The 13,712-nt window shown below is 37.7% G+C and overlaps 1 protein-coding gene across 1 annotated transcript in view; it reads left to right on the plus strand.

Annotated features, from left to right (window-relative positions):
* The first annotated feature begins 667 nt into the window (after positions 1–667).
* LOC119855696 (guanine nucleotide-binding protein G(q) subunit alpha) overlaps positions 668–13,712 on the plus strand; it is a 226,856-nt gene continuing 213,811 nt past the window's right edge. The window contains exon 1 of the mRNA XM_038402282.2: positions 668–1,512. Coding sequence (XP_038258210.1) covers positions 1,083–1,512 — 430 coding nt within the window. The 5' untranslated portion in view covers positions 668–1,082. The remainder of the gene's footprint in view (positions 1,513–13,712) is intronic.

Raw genomic sequence — 13,712 nt, forward strand, 5'->3', positions numbered from 1 at the left:
ACTAGTATAATCATTGTTAAAATCTCTCCCTTCTCCCCCCTTTTTCTTCTTCTGCACGCCATAGGAACTCTGACACCACAGAGTGAAAAGTTACAAGGAATGCCTTGAAGACCCTGGGAAACTTTTATTCCCCAAATTTACATTGCCGTCTGAAGGGAGAAGGGTTCCCCCTCCCTTTTCCCTCCTGGGAATTGTTATAATTTCACTCTTTCCCAATTTATAAAGTCACCTCTTCTTACAATAGGATGGAGGGTTATAATAAAATGGACTAGGACAAAGAAACAAAAGCAAATCTAAAAATGTTGTGTTAGAAAAAAAACCCAGCCCTGCCCTATAGGACAAATAAAAAAGAGTTCCTTGTGGCCATTAGGTGTGCAAAATGACTTGTTCCTCCCTCTATTACTGCTATTGGAGGGTGGTGTTCGTCTTTGTATAAAAGCCTGTTCAGTAGGTTTGGAGGTTTATTTCCCTGGGATTTTCCTTTCTGTATATTTTCCTCTGTCTCGTGGGTTGGAGAGAGAGAGAGAGAGGGAGGGAGGAAGGTCCGCCATATTTCTGCCTTACACGCCCAGGAGCTGAGCCATTGAACAGTCAGGCTGGCTGGCTACATATTGTACATGCACCGCAGCTCTTGCTTCCCTCATCCTCTCTCGTATTACCCCCTCTCGCTTCCTGGCAGAAAGAGAAAGGCAGGGACAAGAAGAACAGCTGCTTTGCAAGACAGAAGCAAATAGATTCCCCCCCCCCACAACCCCAAAGAAAGCCGGGAAGACAAGTCCACTTGAAAGACCTTAAGCAAAGCAAACTCAGAGATTTCCAAGAGGCAACAAGCAAAACCACCCCCTGGAGGATCTGATGATCTTCAAGTGGGGGAAGAGACAAGAAAATGTGTGTGTGGAGGGGGGGAGGGGTTAGTCGCGATTAGCCTTTCAATAGGGGCTGGCTGCTTTGGAAGGAGGTGGGGGGATTTCAGCGGGTGTCCTTTACAAGGGACGTTCGGGGACTGTAGCTGCAGGAGACAGGAAAGGAAAAGAGTGGGGTGCTGGGCTGCTCCTCTCTGCTGGGCACCGCTGCTCCGGTAGATGTTTCCCTGTTGTTTGGTGCATGATTTAGAGAAGAGGAGGAGTTGGAAGCAGCGAGTGTCAGAGGCAGGAGATAGGGTGGCGGGGCGGGTTCCGCTGCTGCTGCTGCTGGGGTCCCTTTCTCTGCCTCTCTTCCTCCCTGGGTGCAGCATCCAGAGCTCTCCCGGCGTTGGCTCTGCTGTCCCCGGGTGGGGGCTCGCAGGCAGAGGGCGCGTGCCTCCCTCGCTCCGTGGTGCGGGGTGTGTGTGTGTGTGTTTTCGGGGGTGGGGGTTGTGTCTGAACCAGTTAGGAAGAATGACTCTGGAGTCCATCATGGCGTGCTGCCTGAGCGAGGAAGCCAAAGAAGCCAGGCGGATCAACGATGAGATCGAGCGGCAGCTCCGCCGGGACAAGCGGGACGCCCGCCGGGAGCTCAAGCTGCTGCTGCTGGGTAAGTCCAGGCAGGCGCCGCCTGCACCCCAGCCCGGCCGGCTGCTGCTCAGCCCCTGCCGCTGCTCCCACACGCACGGTGCCAGTGGGGGTGCAGCTTTGCCCATGCATGTAGGCACCTATGCAGTAGACATGCCTCGGGGGTGTGTGTGTGGGTACGGTGTGTACATTGTATCAATCCATTGATAAGTATGAAAGTAAAGGGAATCTGATCATGGGTGCGGGGGAGGGGAAAGGAGGGGAGGAGGACACAATTTACACTTGGTATCCTTGCCTTAGCTGCGCGGGGGCTTCCAATCTACATGATTATGTTTATTCGGATTCTCAGGATGATGGTGGTGGTGGAGGTTGAGATACTTTTGTGCGTGTGCCCAGATGTCTGTAATACACGATGTTACATGGTATATACCCGTGGGCATGTATTGCAAATGCATATGCAGCTGGTTTCAAAGATTCTGGTTCCTGTAGGTGATTTGATGTGGAAGAGACACTGGCCTTCCAAAAATGGAGAGGGGATAGGGCTTGGTGGGTGACAGAGAGATGAAAAGAGAACATAAATGGCAAATACATTTGGGGGTGGGTGTAAGGGAGAAATTGCAAGGAAGCAGCTAAATGAAACGACTCACAGGCGGAGTTGCTTTGCAGATTGATGGTGGCAGGCTTTAATGTCTGCATTGTTCTGTGAGCCTTCCGAAAGGTTGCTGGGTGACGGATTTTATTTCTTTTAGTGTGATTTTTATTTAATGAGGTAAACCGAGATGGAGGGTTACACTCGGATTATAGGCTAATTTCATAAACAACAACACACAAAGACATGAAACTGACTAATAATCTACAGTATGTTGGAGAATGACAGCATCTTGAATATCTTTGGAATCCACCCATTGGATAAGAAATAAATTTACAGTATACAATACCATTTCCCCTTAATCTCAACAGTTATTGTCATATAATCATAGCTAGTGTACAAAACAACATTTTCTCTATTTTTTTGTTGATACTAAAATAAGTCTTTTGAATTAAAAATAATAATAACAAAGCTCATGACCAGTTCATTGTAATATAATGCAGAGTTACTGTGGTAGATATAGTTTGTGCTTTGGACTAACAGGGCCTAAAAAATGCCTGCATGAGAGCCTGGTGTATGTGGAGTTATAAAACTGAATAAATCACATGCAAAAGATGAGTACTGTCTGGTTTAGCGCAAATATGCTATCTTGTTTTGTATAGAAAGATTGTTATTGATACAGGGTAAATTGTTAAGTGAGTTAAAGCTGGATCAAAATAAGTAAAACATGGGAAAGAATATGTTCAGACATAATCTTTTAAATTAATTTGCAGTTTTCCTTAACTAAGGTATTTTCTCTTCTATACTTGGAATAATGGGTGTGGAGGAATGATCAGGAGAGGGGGGGATAGAGAGAAATAATACTGACAGTAAAAATTGCTCTGCCTATTTGATTTTGGCCTAGTTTTGATTGATTAAATTTCAGGTTGTGATTATTTTAGGATTCAGAAAAGAGGTGAAATAAAGTATATAGCTTGCATTTGCTTTAGTTTGTGGAAATTGACTTAACATATTCAATAAGTTTTTTTTGTCATATTCGACTTGTAGTACAAGTCTATGTTGTTTCTGCATTTTGCTTGTTTTTTTAAATAATGCTACAGGATTTTGCTCAATATTTTAGGGAAGAAGGAAATTTATTGGGGGGAAATCACTGTGTGCTCTCAGAATAGGGGGGATTTAAATTATGAATGTGTATAGTTTCAAAGAGTTAGGCCCCAGTGCTGTCGTCAGTTATGCACATGCTTAACTTAATGAATGAGTAATCTCATTAATTTCAGTGGGGTCCATTCACTTGTAAAGTTAAGTACTGTATGTGTATAACTCATGGCAGTCTCGCGCCCTAATTTTGGCATTATCTTAAGCCAAGAGAAAGGTTTCAGCGAGAATAGATGGGAGAGCTATTAATTTACAGAACTATTGAAAAAGCTCAGGGTTTTTCTATGTAGGTACAACAGTGCAAACCTTCAGTGTTAATGTGTTGCATTAGTGTAAAGTGAGCTTGCACTGGTGTAGTTTACTTGAAACTGAGAGAAGTTGCCCTGATGCAATCCTTGCTTTATACAAAATAATGCATCTACAGCGGGCATAGGCACCACTGTAACGACACCACTCCAGAAATTCCTAGTGTATACAAGCTTTTACTGTACCACTTTTAAAAGAGCAGAATTTAATTTAAAGGACATTATCAACTTAAAAATCATGCTTGTGACAGTTAATGGTGTATATACTGGTGTCACAATTAACACCTAAGTTTCTGATCCTGCAAGGAGCTCTGTGCAGGCAGACTCCCCTTGAAGTCACTGGGGCTCAGTGCAGGTTCAGGGATCTACCTGAACAAATCTGCTTACAGGACCCAGATCTAAAATTACTGTACTGAAACAGATTTGAGGGGGGAAATATTTTTTCAGTTGGCTTACTTTGTGTATTTGACAGCAGTTTGTATTTAGTCACTCCGACTGCTTCTTCTGTATAGTCACTCAGTTTTCCCTGTTGTTTGTGTAGGTCTTTCATATAGCAAGGAGAGAGAGAGAAATTTTAAAAAATAGGAAATGTCATTATAAAGCCATAACTGGTGAGATTCAGAGAAGGAGTAAATCTGAAATTACATAAACTATTTTTGTTAATTAATTGCAAGTTGACTGTGTCCTATTCCCCCCGATATGTAAAATAGTGCTTCGTTTTATTTTATGTAGGCTTTGGGTAGAATTGTCAAAAGCTACTTTGACCCACCTTTAGTGCCTAAGTTACTTAGTGTTCGGTCCCATTTCCAAAAGTACCCTGGGAATTAGGAGCCTAAGTGGATTAGGTCCTTTTGAAAATGGTATTTATGCTCCTGAGTGGCTTAGCATGACATTTTCTAAAGTGCCTTTTTCTATAAGTATTTCTTAATATAAAATTGTATGAATTTCTGAAATAGATATTGTGCTCACCAGAAACTGTCAGAACAGCCCATTATTTTGACTTTATTTGTTACTTTATTATAAACAATATATATTAAACAGAGCAGTTGTGGGATCTATTTTTTTCTTCTACTTGTGTATATGTAATTTTGTAAGCATATACAAACTCATATGTATAATACAGAACATGAGAAAATTAAGCATTTTTCTGGGTCATGGTTGGAAAGAGAAGCATTTTTCCCCATACTTTGTAGAGATTGTAATGTTTCTTTGCAATGTGAAGCTATTTCTCCCTCCCAGTTGTGTAGTATACAGTTACTGCATCACATTCACCTTATTGTGTATAGCCTTTTTTGTACATTATATATACTGGTGATTATGAATTTAATTTTCTTTTAGATTAATGAGTTTCAAATGTTGTAGCTTGTTTTGCAAACTTGTATTGCAATTCATGGTAAGATTAATTTTTTAAAAGATTACTTTACTTTAAAAGTAAACGCTTAAAGTGATTAAATATTAAAATGTCAGTTTCAGACACTAAATTGCACATCAGTCTTCTCTGAGCTGTTTTTAAAATTAGGTAAAGCATTTCTTATAATTTTAATTTGAAACAGCTTTCAGAACTGAGTATTGAAATGTATTATTAAAAGGAAAAAACAGTCCTCTCGATAATACGAATTGGCTGTAATGTTTAGGACATTTTGGATCATATTGAGTTTTCTAATGATTTGGTTTTAATCTGTTGTGTTTTCCAAATTCTTTCTGGATTTCTGCTCAACGTTTTGTAAAACCCTATAACTGTTCTTCAGAATTTAAAGTTAATATTCATCTATTCTTTGCTCTTGGCTGTAAAAAACACTTTCATTATTGGCAGAGCAGAAGGAATTATGTTTTATATCAATATATTGGAAACTGTTAAACAATAAAATAATTTTATAGTTATCTTGTAAGTATTAAGTGCCATATGCTATGGTGGTTCTTTGCATACCACTTCATTGTCAAAAGTGGGAGTTCTCTTTGGGGAGTGGTAGCCAGATGTGTGCCTAAGAAGTAGAGGCCTCCATTATTGGCCAAATTCTATCCTTATACATACATAAAGACAACTACCATTCTCTTCAATGGGAACTTATTTGCATATCTGAGAACAAAATTTAGCCCTTCTGTAATTCTGATAGTTGGCTAAATTAAATGTTTGAGAGACTCATTGCTTTAATTTAGACCTGCTGGTATTATGTCACCCTGAAAGCATGGTTCTCCAGGTTTAGATGTTCTCTGCATTTGAGATAGCAGGTCTCTAAAATGAAGTGAGGTTTCAAAAATATAGGTGATTTTAGCAAAACACTTGCATTCTTCATATGCTATCACCTGAAACATGTGGAAATTAAGCCAGTTGAGTGAGCATAAATTGCAGCCAACCTTAACTGGAAAAACATTCTTGAACCTCCTTAGATGAGTATCCAGTAGCAGATCTATCCGGTAACATGCATTTTGATACATAAGTCAGTTAAATTAGAGATCCAAATGGAAAATCTAGGACTTTCAGATAATGAAGATGTTTGACCTTCACTAAAGTGTTTAAGGAGAGGTGAGTCCATTAAACCAAAAGTGGATTACACTGGTGTATGTTAGCACTATCATCTCTGACAGATACAATCTGGATCCCTTATTTTTTATGGCACCTTAGAGACTAACAGATTTATTTGAGCATAAGCTTTGGTGAGCTACAGCTCACTTTCTGATGAAGTGAGCTGTAGCTCACAAAAGCTTATGCTCAAATAAATTTGTTAGTCTCTAAGGTGCCACAAGTCCTCCTTTTCTTTTTGCGAATACAGACTAACACGACTGCTACTCTGAAACTTATTTTTTATGTAATTTAACTGCTACACATGGTTTATTGAAATAGAACATGACAGTATTGCAGTTCCTTGTACAAAACGATGCAGTAAATAGCCATCGGTGTGTTATATTGCTGAGATATAGGTACTTTAGAATGTGAACAGTGTTAAATATGAGATTTGGGAGAAAACTCATATAATTGAATTTCCGGTTTATACATAAATTGGCTTAGCTATTGAAATCTTGCCATTTCAGCCACATATTGTTTATTTTTCATAGTACGCTTATTTCAGTGACTAAGATGCTCAGAAACAAATTGTGCCCAAATTCAGGTTTCACTGGCTGGCCAGAATAAGGCAAACAACTGAAAGAGTTTCTTAAACAGAAATTGTGTGTGTGTGTGTGTGTGTGTGTGTGTGTGTGTGTATATATAGAGAGAGAGAGAGAGTGTCATTGGTGTAGATTAGAAAGCGTTGGTCCTGGGTGACCAGAAATCTAGAGGTAAGTAATTCCTCCCACAGCCAGATCCATCTAAAGACTTCTGTTTTTAAAAAAATAGATCTAAAAAGCTTGTTATAGAGTATTATTTAAGCTGCTCTGGTGATCATCAAAGATCACATAGATTATAACTTTAGTAGCTGTTATCTTCAAAAGAGCAGCATTTGGCAGAAGGCATTGAACTTCATTTTGAGGAGGTTTGCTTTGTCTGTATTTCTATAATAAACTCCCTATATTTGACCATGGGGTTGGAGTAATCCTTATAATCATGCGCATACAGTGCCACAGGTTTTTTTTTTTTTAAGTTGATCCATTTCTTTTCCTCAGTTTTCCTAACTAAAAAGTAGGGACGATAGTATTAAATTACTTAATAATTTACTAGGTAACGATTTTCAAATGTGTTCAACATGAAAAGCCTCATATGCAGTAAATGCGGAGTATTGTTAGTAGTAAGTTTTAAAAATGAGTTAAAATTAGTTTCAAATACTATAGTTATTCCTGAGATCTCAGCCAAATGGGACTGGTTTTACAGTCCTGTTTTATTTTTAATGATTTTTTTCATCCCTATTGCTTTCTGAAAATCCATATAAACAGGAGAAACTGATTATTCAGGTAAATAGTGAAATTGATTCTACACACATGGCTGTCAAATGCAGAAAAACAAACAAACAAACAAATTGTGAAAAAATATTTGTTTAGTTTCTTTGTTGGTGTTGGGTGTCACTTGTTACAAGTAACAAGTAAAACATTTTTAGACAGAAGTGTTATTTAGGTTTTGTATTTAATGGCCTCTTTAAATCCCTGCTGGACATTTGCATATTTTTTTCAGTCAGATACTACAAAATGTGTTTACAACTAAAAGGAAAAATACTTTAATATTCATCAGGCTGTGTCTTACAAGTAGAACTGGTAGACGGTGCCTATTTTGGAAAAATTATTTGTATTAGTATTTTATTATGGATGCAGAGCTGTATTGATGGGCATAAATATGACTATTCCTTTTGAGGAATATATGTCGTAATATATGTCATATCTGGTAAGAAGAAAGGCACAATTTTGCTGATGTTACTTTAAAATGAATTTATTATTACTTTTTAATGGACTGTCAAGGAAGCTCTTGTTTACAAGGATACTGTGCAGTATCCGTAATTTTTCTGTTACAGTGATCTAATTCCCATTCAAATCAATGGGAGTTGACTCATGTCCGAAATGCACTTGTAAGTCCCACTGACATAATTTTATTTACATGTCAAGAGGCCAAAGGACCGCAAAATGCACATCTTGCATTAAAGAACATAAACCATGTCAGAGGGACAAGGCAGGAGAGGTAATATCTTTTATTGGACCAACTTCTGTGGGTGAGGGAGAGACAGGCTTTTGTTCTTATCCGGAGCTCTTCTTCTGGACTGAGAAAGGTACTCTGAGCATCACAGCTAAATACAAGGTGGAACAGATTGTTTAGCATAAGTAATTAACACACATTATAAGACACCATTCAAAGTGAAGTAGCCAGTTAACATCTCTGTAGTCATAGGGCAAAAAAGGGGGCAGTTAGTGGGTTACAGATCATTGTAATAAGCCCTAAATCCAGTGTCTCTGTCAAATTCATGATTTTTAGTGTCTAGCAAAGTTATGAATTTACACTCCCAGGCTCGTCTTTTGAAGGTGTGCAGATTTTCTTTGAGGATGAGGACTGAGAGGTCTTGCCTCTTTCACCAACAGAAGTTAGTCCAATAAAAGATATTACCTCTTCCCACCTTGTCTCTGATATCCCGTGGCCTACACAGCTACAACAACACTGCAATTAACAATGTTAAATTAGTATCTGGGGGAGGGGAGGAAAGGCTGCTCTGTGAAACCTGTTGCTGCAGGATATTTGGGAATGCTGCCTTTTTTAGAACTAATGGTCCCACTCTCATAGGCTCCCTCAAATTATTTTTGTTTGTGGATGATGGCAGTGACGGTTTCAGAGGAAAGCTATTATTGCTTTTGGAATAAAGTGATGATCATGGCAAAATGAATCCCAGGAAAGTGTGAAATAGCATTATAAGGTAAATGTGTGATTAGTGGTAATTAACTCTGTTACAATAACTGAATACTATAAAGACTGAGCATTTTTTCTTGCCCTGCTAAGCGGAATAACTTTCAGAAAAGATCTATTCTCACACTTCAACACTATTTTGTGTGAACAGCTGTTACTAATAAAGTTATGGGAAGTTTTTCAATATCCACCTTTTATTTGCTGATCTAATGTCTATAAAAAGTCTGACTGGCAAAGACCAACAGCAAGAAAACAGTATCCAGACCAAGTGAGGACATGAATTTAGGAAATAAGTTGCTGAATTCTGAGAAAGAATGTATGTAGTATTCTCAATGCAGATCACTAAGTGTCCATGCTCTAGAAGCACAGTACAAAGAAGTGAGCTTTTAATATATCAGGGCCCAGGACTCAATATTTAGTTTCAGTAACAAATACACCTACAGTATCATAAAAGAACTGAAAATAAATCTTAACGGGGAAATTTCAAGAACAGCATGAATAGTTAAGACAAGTTAAATCTTAAAAGATTCAACATTAATCTTTAATGTTCTAGATGCAGATAGTTTCCACAATAAGTAATGTTTTACAGAGAGACTGAACTAGAGGGGTAATTGTCTAGAGATTTGTCGTTTGCAAAAGACTGGTTGCATGGAAGAATCAGGCAGTTGAGCTTGCACGTTACCATTTCAGGGGTTTTTTTTGTGTGTGTTTGGTAGCCATTCCTCATCTCAGTCTTTTCATAAAGGGAGGTGCCTCCCTCAATCAGATATACAGCATATGTATGTACGTTTGTATATATGTGAATGTTAACTAAACCAGTAAAATATCCTGAAATTATTGAAAAAATTAATCATTAATATCGGTAAAGTGGAAAGGCAGAAGATAAAGAAGGCTTTTAGTGTGCCAGCTGCAGTGCAGATCTGTGCTGTTACAGATTCTGTGAATGAATGGGTATCCAAGTATTGCTCTGGGCACTGATTGGTTGGATGGTCCTTTTTTAGTTAGGTCACAGTCATGCACCAACTTCCAATGATACATAGCTGAGATTTCATCACCAAACAAAAGGGCATCACATATGACATTATGGCACTTCTGTTTTGTAATCCCATGAAGTATCCCTAACTTTTGGAAAATGAGCTAGAAGCTGCATGCATACAGACATTTTATTTAGTAATAAAAAAGTTTACAATTCAAATTAATGTGACCTACTCCAACAGCAATTAGCTATTCCAGAGTGTTAGTGAACTCAGGTTGCTGAAGCATTCTTCCACCATTCTCATGCCTCACAAGGTGCCCGAGACATACACCAGTCTCTAAATAATGTACAGCCTTTAGTGGCTTAGTGCTATATAAAGTGCAAATTGAGGAACAGGAGCAGCATGGAAAGTCTCTGTCTAGCTAGCTAGATTAGCTAGAAATGCAATGTTACTCGAAGGGAGACACTTTCTCTCTTTTGCTCCATAAATATAATTTAGTTTGATGTTGTTGCCAGTGTGAAAGCTGAAAACCAATGTATCTAGTAGTCCAAATGGATGCTGAAAACTTTTATAAAGGAATAGTCCAGGTATCTTTAACAGGATCTTATGCCACAAAGTGTACTTGCATAATTTGATTGTTACAAATAAATATTTAATGGACTGTAGTGCAAGTGGGCTGAAATCATATACTTAGGTTTGTAGTGAAAATCTTTTGAAGATGTATTGCTCTTGGTCATATTTAGTCTTTCACCTTTTTGGTTTTTTTGGGAGTGTCGTGTGTGTGTGTGTAGACAGGACACTGACATGTTAACTCTAATCTTTGCCTAGCAGAAGGCAGTCTCCATGACAAATTAATCCTTGCCCTTTCTGCTGGTGTTGCCAAAAGAGGGTGCTAGTTTTGGGGTAGTAGTTGTAATTAGGGGTGTCAAGCAATTAAAAAAATTAATCACGTTAATTGCGCTGTTAATAATAGAATGCCATTTATATAAATATTTTGGATTTTTCCATATTTTCAAATATATTGATTTCAATTACCACACAGAATACAAAGTATACTGTGCTTACTTTATATTTATTTTTTATTATAAATATTTGCACTGTAAAAATAAAAGAAATAGTATTTTTTCAGTTCACTTAATACAAGTACTGTAGAGCAATCTCTTTATCATGAAAGTTGAACTTACAAATACAGAGTTATGTACAAAAATAACTGCATTCAAAAATAAAAAAATGTAAAACTTTAGAGCCTACAAGTCTACTCAGTCCTACTTCTTGTTCAGCCAGTCACAAAGAGAAACAAGTTTGTTTACGTTTGCAAGAGATAATGCTGCCCGCTTCTTGTTTACAGTGTCACCTGAAAGCGAGAATAGGCATTCCCATGGTATTGTTGTAGCTGACGTTGCAAGATATTTATGTGTAAGATGTGCAAACGATTTATGTTCTTTCTTGCTTCAACCCATTCCAGAGGATATGCGTCAATGCTGATGATGGATTCTGCTCAATAACGATCCAAGCAGTGCAGACCAACACATGTTCGTTTTCATTATCTGAGTCAGATGTCACCAGCAGAAGGTTGATTTTCCTTTTTTGGTGGTTTGGGTTCTGTAGTTTCTGCGTCGTAGTGTTGCTCTTTTAGGAATTCTGTAAGCATGCTCCACACTCGTCCCTCTCAAATTTTGGAAGGCACTTCTGATTCTTAAATGTTGGGTCGAGTACTGTATCTATCTTTAGAAATCTCACATTGGTGCATTCTTTGCGTTTTGTCAGTTCTGCAGTGAAAGCGTTCTTAAAACGAACAACATGCTGGGTCGTCATCCAAGACTGATATAACATGAAATATATGGCCGAATGTGGGTAAAACACAGAACAGGAGACATGCAATTCTCCCCCAAGGAGTTCAGGCACAAGTTTGATTAACACTTTCTTTTTTTTAATGAGCATCATTAGCATGGAAGCATGTCCTCTGGAATGGTGGCCAAAGCATGAAGGCATACGAATGTTTAGCATATATGGCATGTAAGTACCTTGCAATGCCGGCTACAAAAGTGCCATGCGAACGTCTGTTCTCACTTTCAGGTGACATTGTAAATAAGAAGCGGTCAGCATTATTTCCCATAAATGTAAACAAACTTTTTTCTCTTAGCGATTGGCTGCACAGGAAGTAGGACTGAGTGGACTTAAAGGCTCTAAAGTTTTACATTGTTCGGTTTTTCAATGCAGTTATGTAACAAAAAATCTACATTTGTAAGTTGCACTTTCACGATAAAGAGATTGCATTGTGGTACTTGTATGAGGTGAACTGAAAGATACTATTTCTTTTATCATTTTTACAGTGCAAATATTTGTAATAAAAAAATTATGATCACGGTATACTTTGTATTCTGTGTTGTAATTGATTATCTATAATTTTCAATATATTTGAAAATGTAGAAAAACATCCAAAATAGTTAATAAATTTCAATTGGCATTCTATTGTTTAACAGTACGATTAAAACTGAGATTAATTGCAATTAATTTTTTTAATTGCAGTTCATTTTTTTAAGTTAATCATGTGAGTTAACTGCAGTTAATCGACAGCCCTAGTTATAATGTGTGGGCCTGATCACTGTCAACTAATGAGAGCCACCAGCTCCTAAGGTAGGCCACCAAACAGCTGTCTGAATGACTTTTGATTACTATTGTCCTGGACTATGCTAGAGTCAGTGATTTAGAGAAGAATCTTCTTTATCCCAATGCCAGACCATGGAGTCATCAAATGTTGTTAAAAATGAACTTTTGTTTGTTTGATCCAGAAATTGTAGGGCACTGTCATCTTTGTTGCACTGGAAATTGTGCAAAATATGTTTTAATTAATTTCACTCATGTCTTTTTCATGTTACATTTTTGTGAAGATCACAATATTTTTTCCATAATGAGAAACTGGTCCTAGGGAGCCCTTAAAATCCAAACTGATCAGTACTTTGGGTTATAAAAAGTTTGTTAGAATACATTTAAACCTCTTCCCTGCTACTGAATTGTGGATGGGATAATGTTTTTGTTTTCTGCTTTTTAAATTGTAACTGAAAGCATACTTCTTCTTTACTATTAGGAAGAAAATCTCAAGGAGGGAAAAATTATGCTCTCTTTCCTCATGCTCGCTATGCAGTCCAGAATTGAAATCATATTTGTATGGAGGACATAATAACATTTACTCTTGTCTGTACAAAGATACAAATTACCTAGCCTGCTGCTTAACCTGATTTAGCTGTTCATTCCATAGGAATGAAGAGCAAACAGCTTGAGGGTAGATTTGCCTACCTTTCTTCTTCCCCTAAGGTGTGCAGCTAATTCTTTGCTGAGAAGTAGGGTTTGTAATGCCACTGTGGTTTGTGAAAGTTATTGGTTTTTACTTGTCAACAAGGAAGAATTATTGAGTCTCAATTGTGTATACTTCGTTAGTTTGTAATTTGGTGAATCTGATCAACTTCACGTGGTATATCTTAGTTAAAACTGATTTTTCAGATGGTTTGTGAGCAGTTTAAACCTGATTTTTTTGCCATTCCAGTTCAGAAATAATATTAGCTAGGAGCATTTTTTTTAAATCTCTGAAGTAATTTTTGGTTCTCCCCCTACTTTCTTCTTTTTTGGGGGGAGGGGATTACTTGATCTTATTCATCCCCTGCTTCCTATCTATGAGACAGAACTGTGAATAAGAAGTGGGCAGCATTATCTCCCGTAAATGTAAACAAACTTGTTTGTCTTAGCGATTGGCTGTACAAGAAGCAAGACTGAGTGGACTTGTAGGGTCTAAAGTTTTACATTGTTTTGTTTTTTGAATGCAGTTATATAAAATAATAATTATACAATTGTAAGTTGCACATTCACAATAAAGAGATTACACTA

This window comes from Dermochelys coriacea, chromosome 5 (assembly GCF_009764565.3).
Source record: "Dermochelys coriacea isolate rDerCor1 chromosome 5, rDerCor1.pri.v4, whole genome shotgun sequence".
NCBI lineage: Eukaryota > Metazoa > Chordata > Testudines > Dermochelyidae > Dermochelys > Dermochelys coriacea.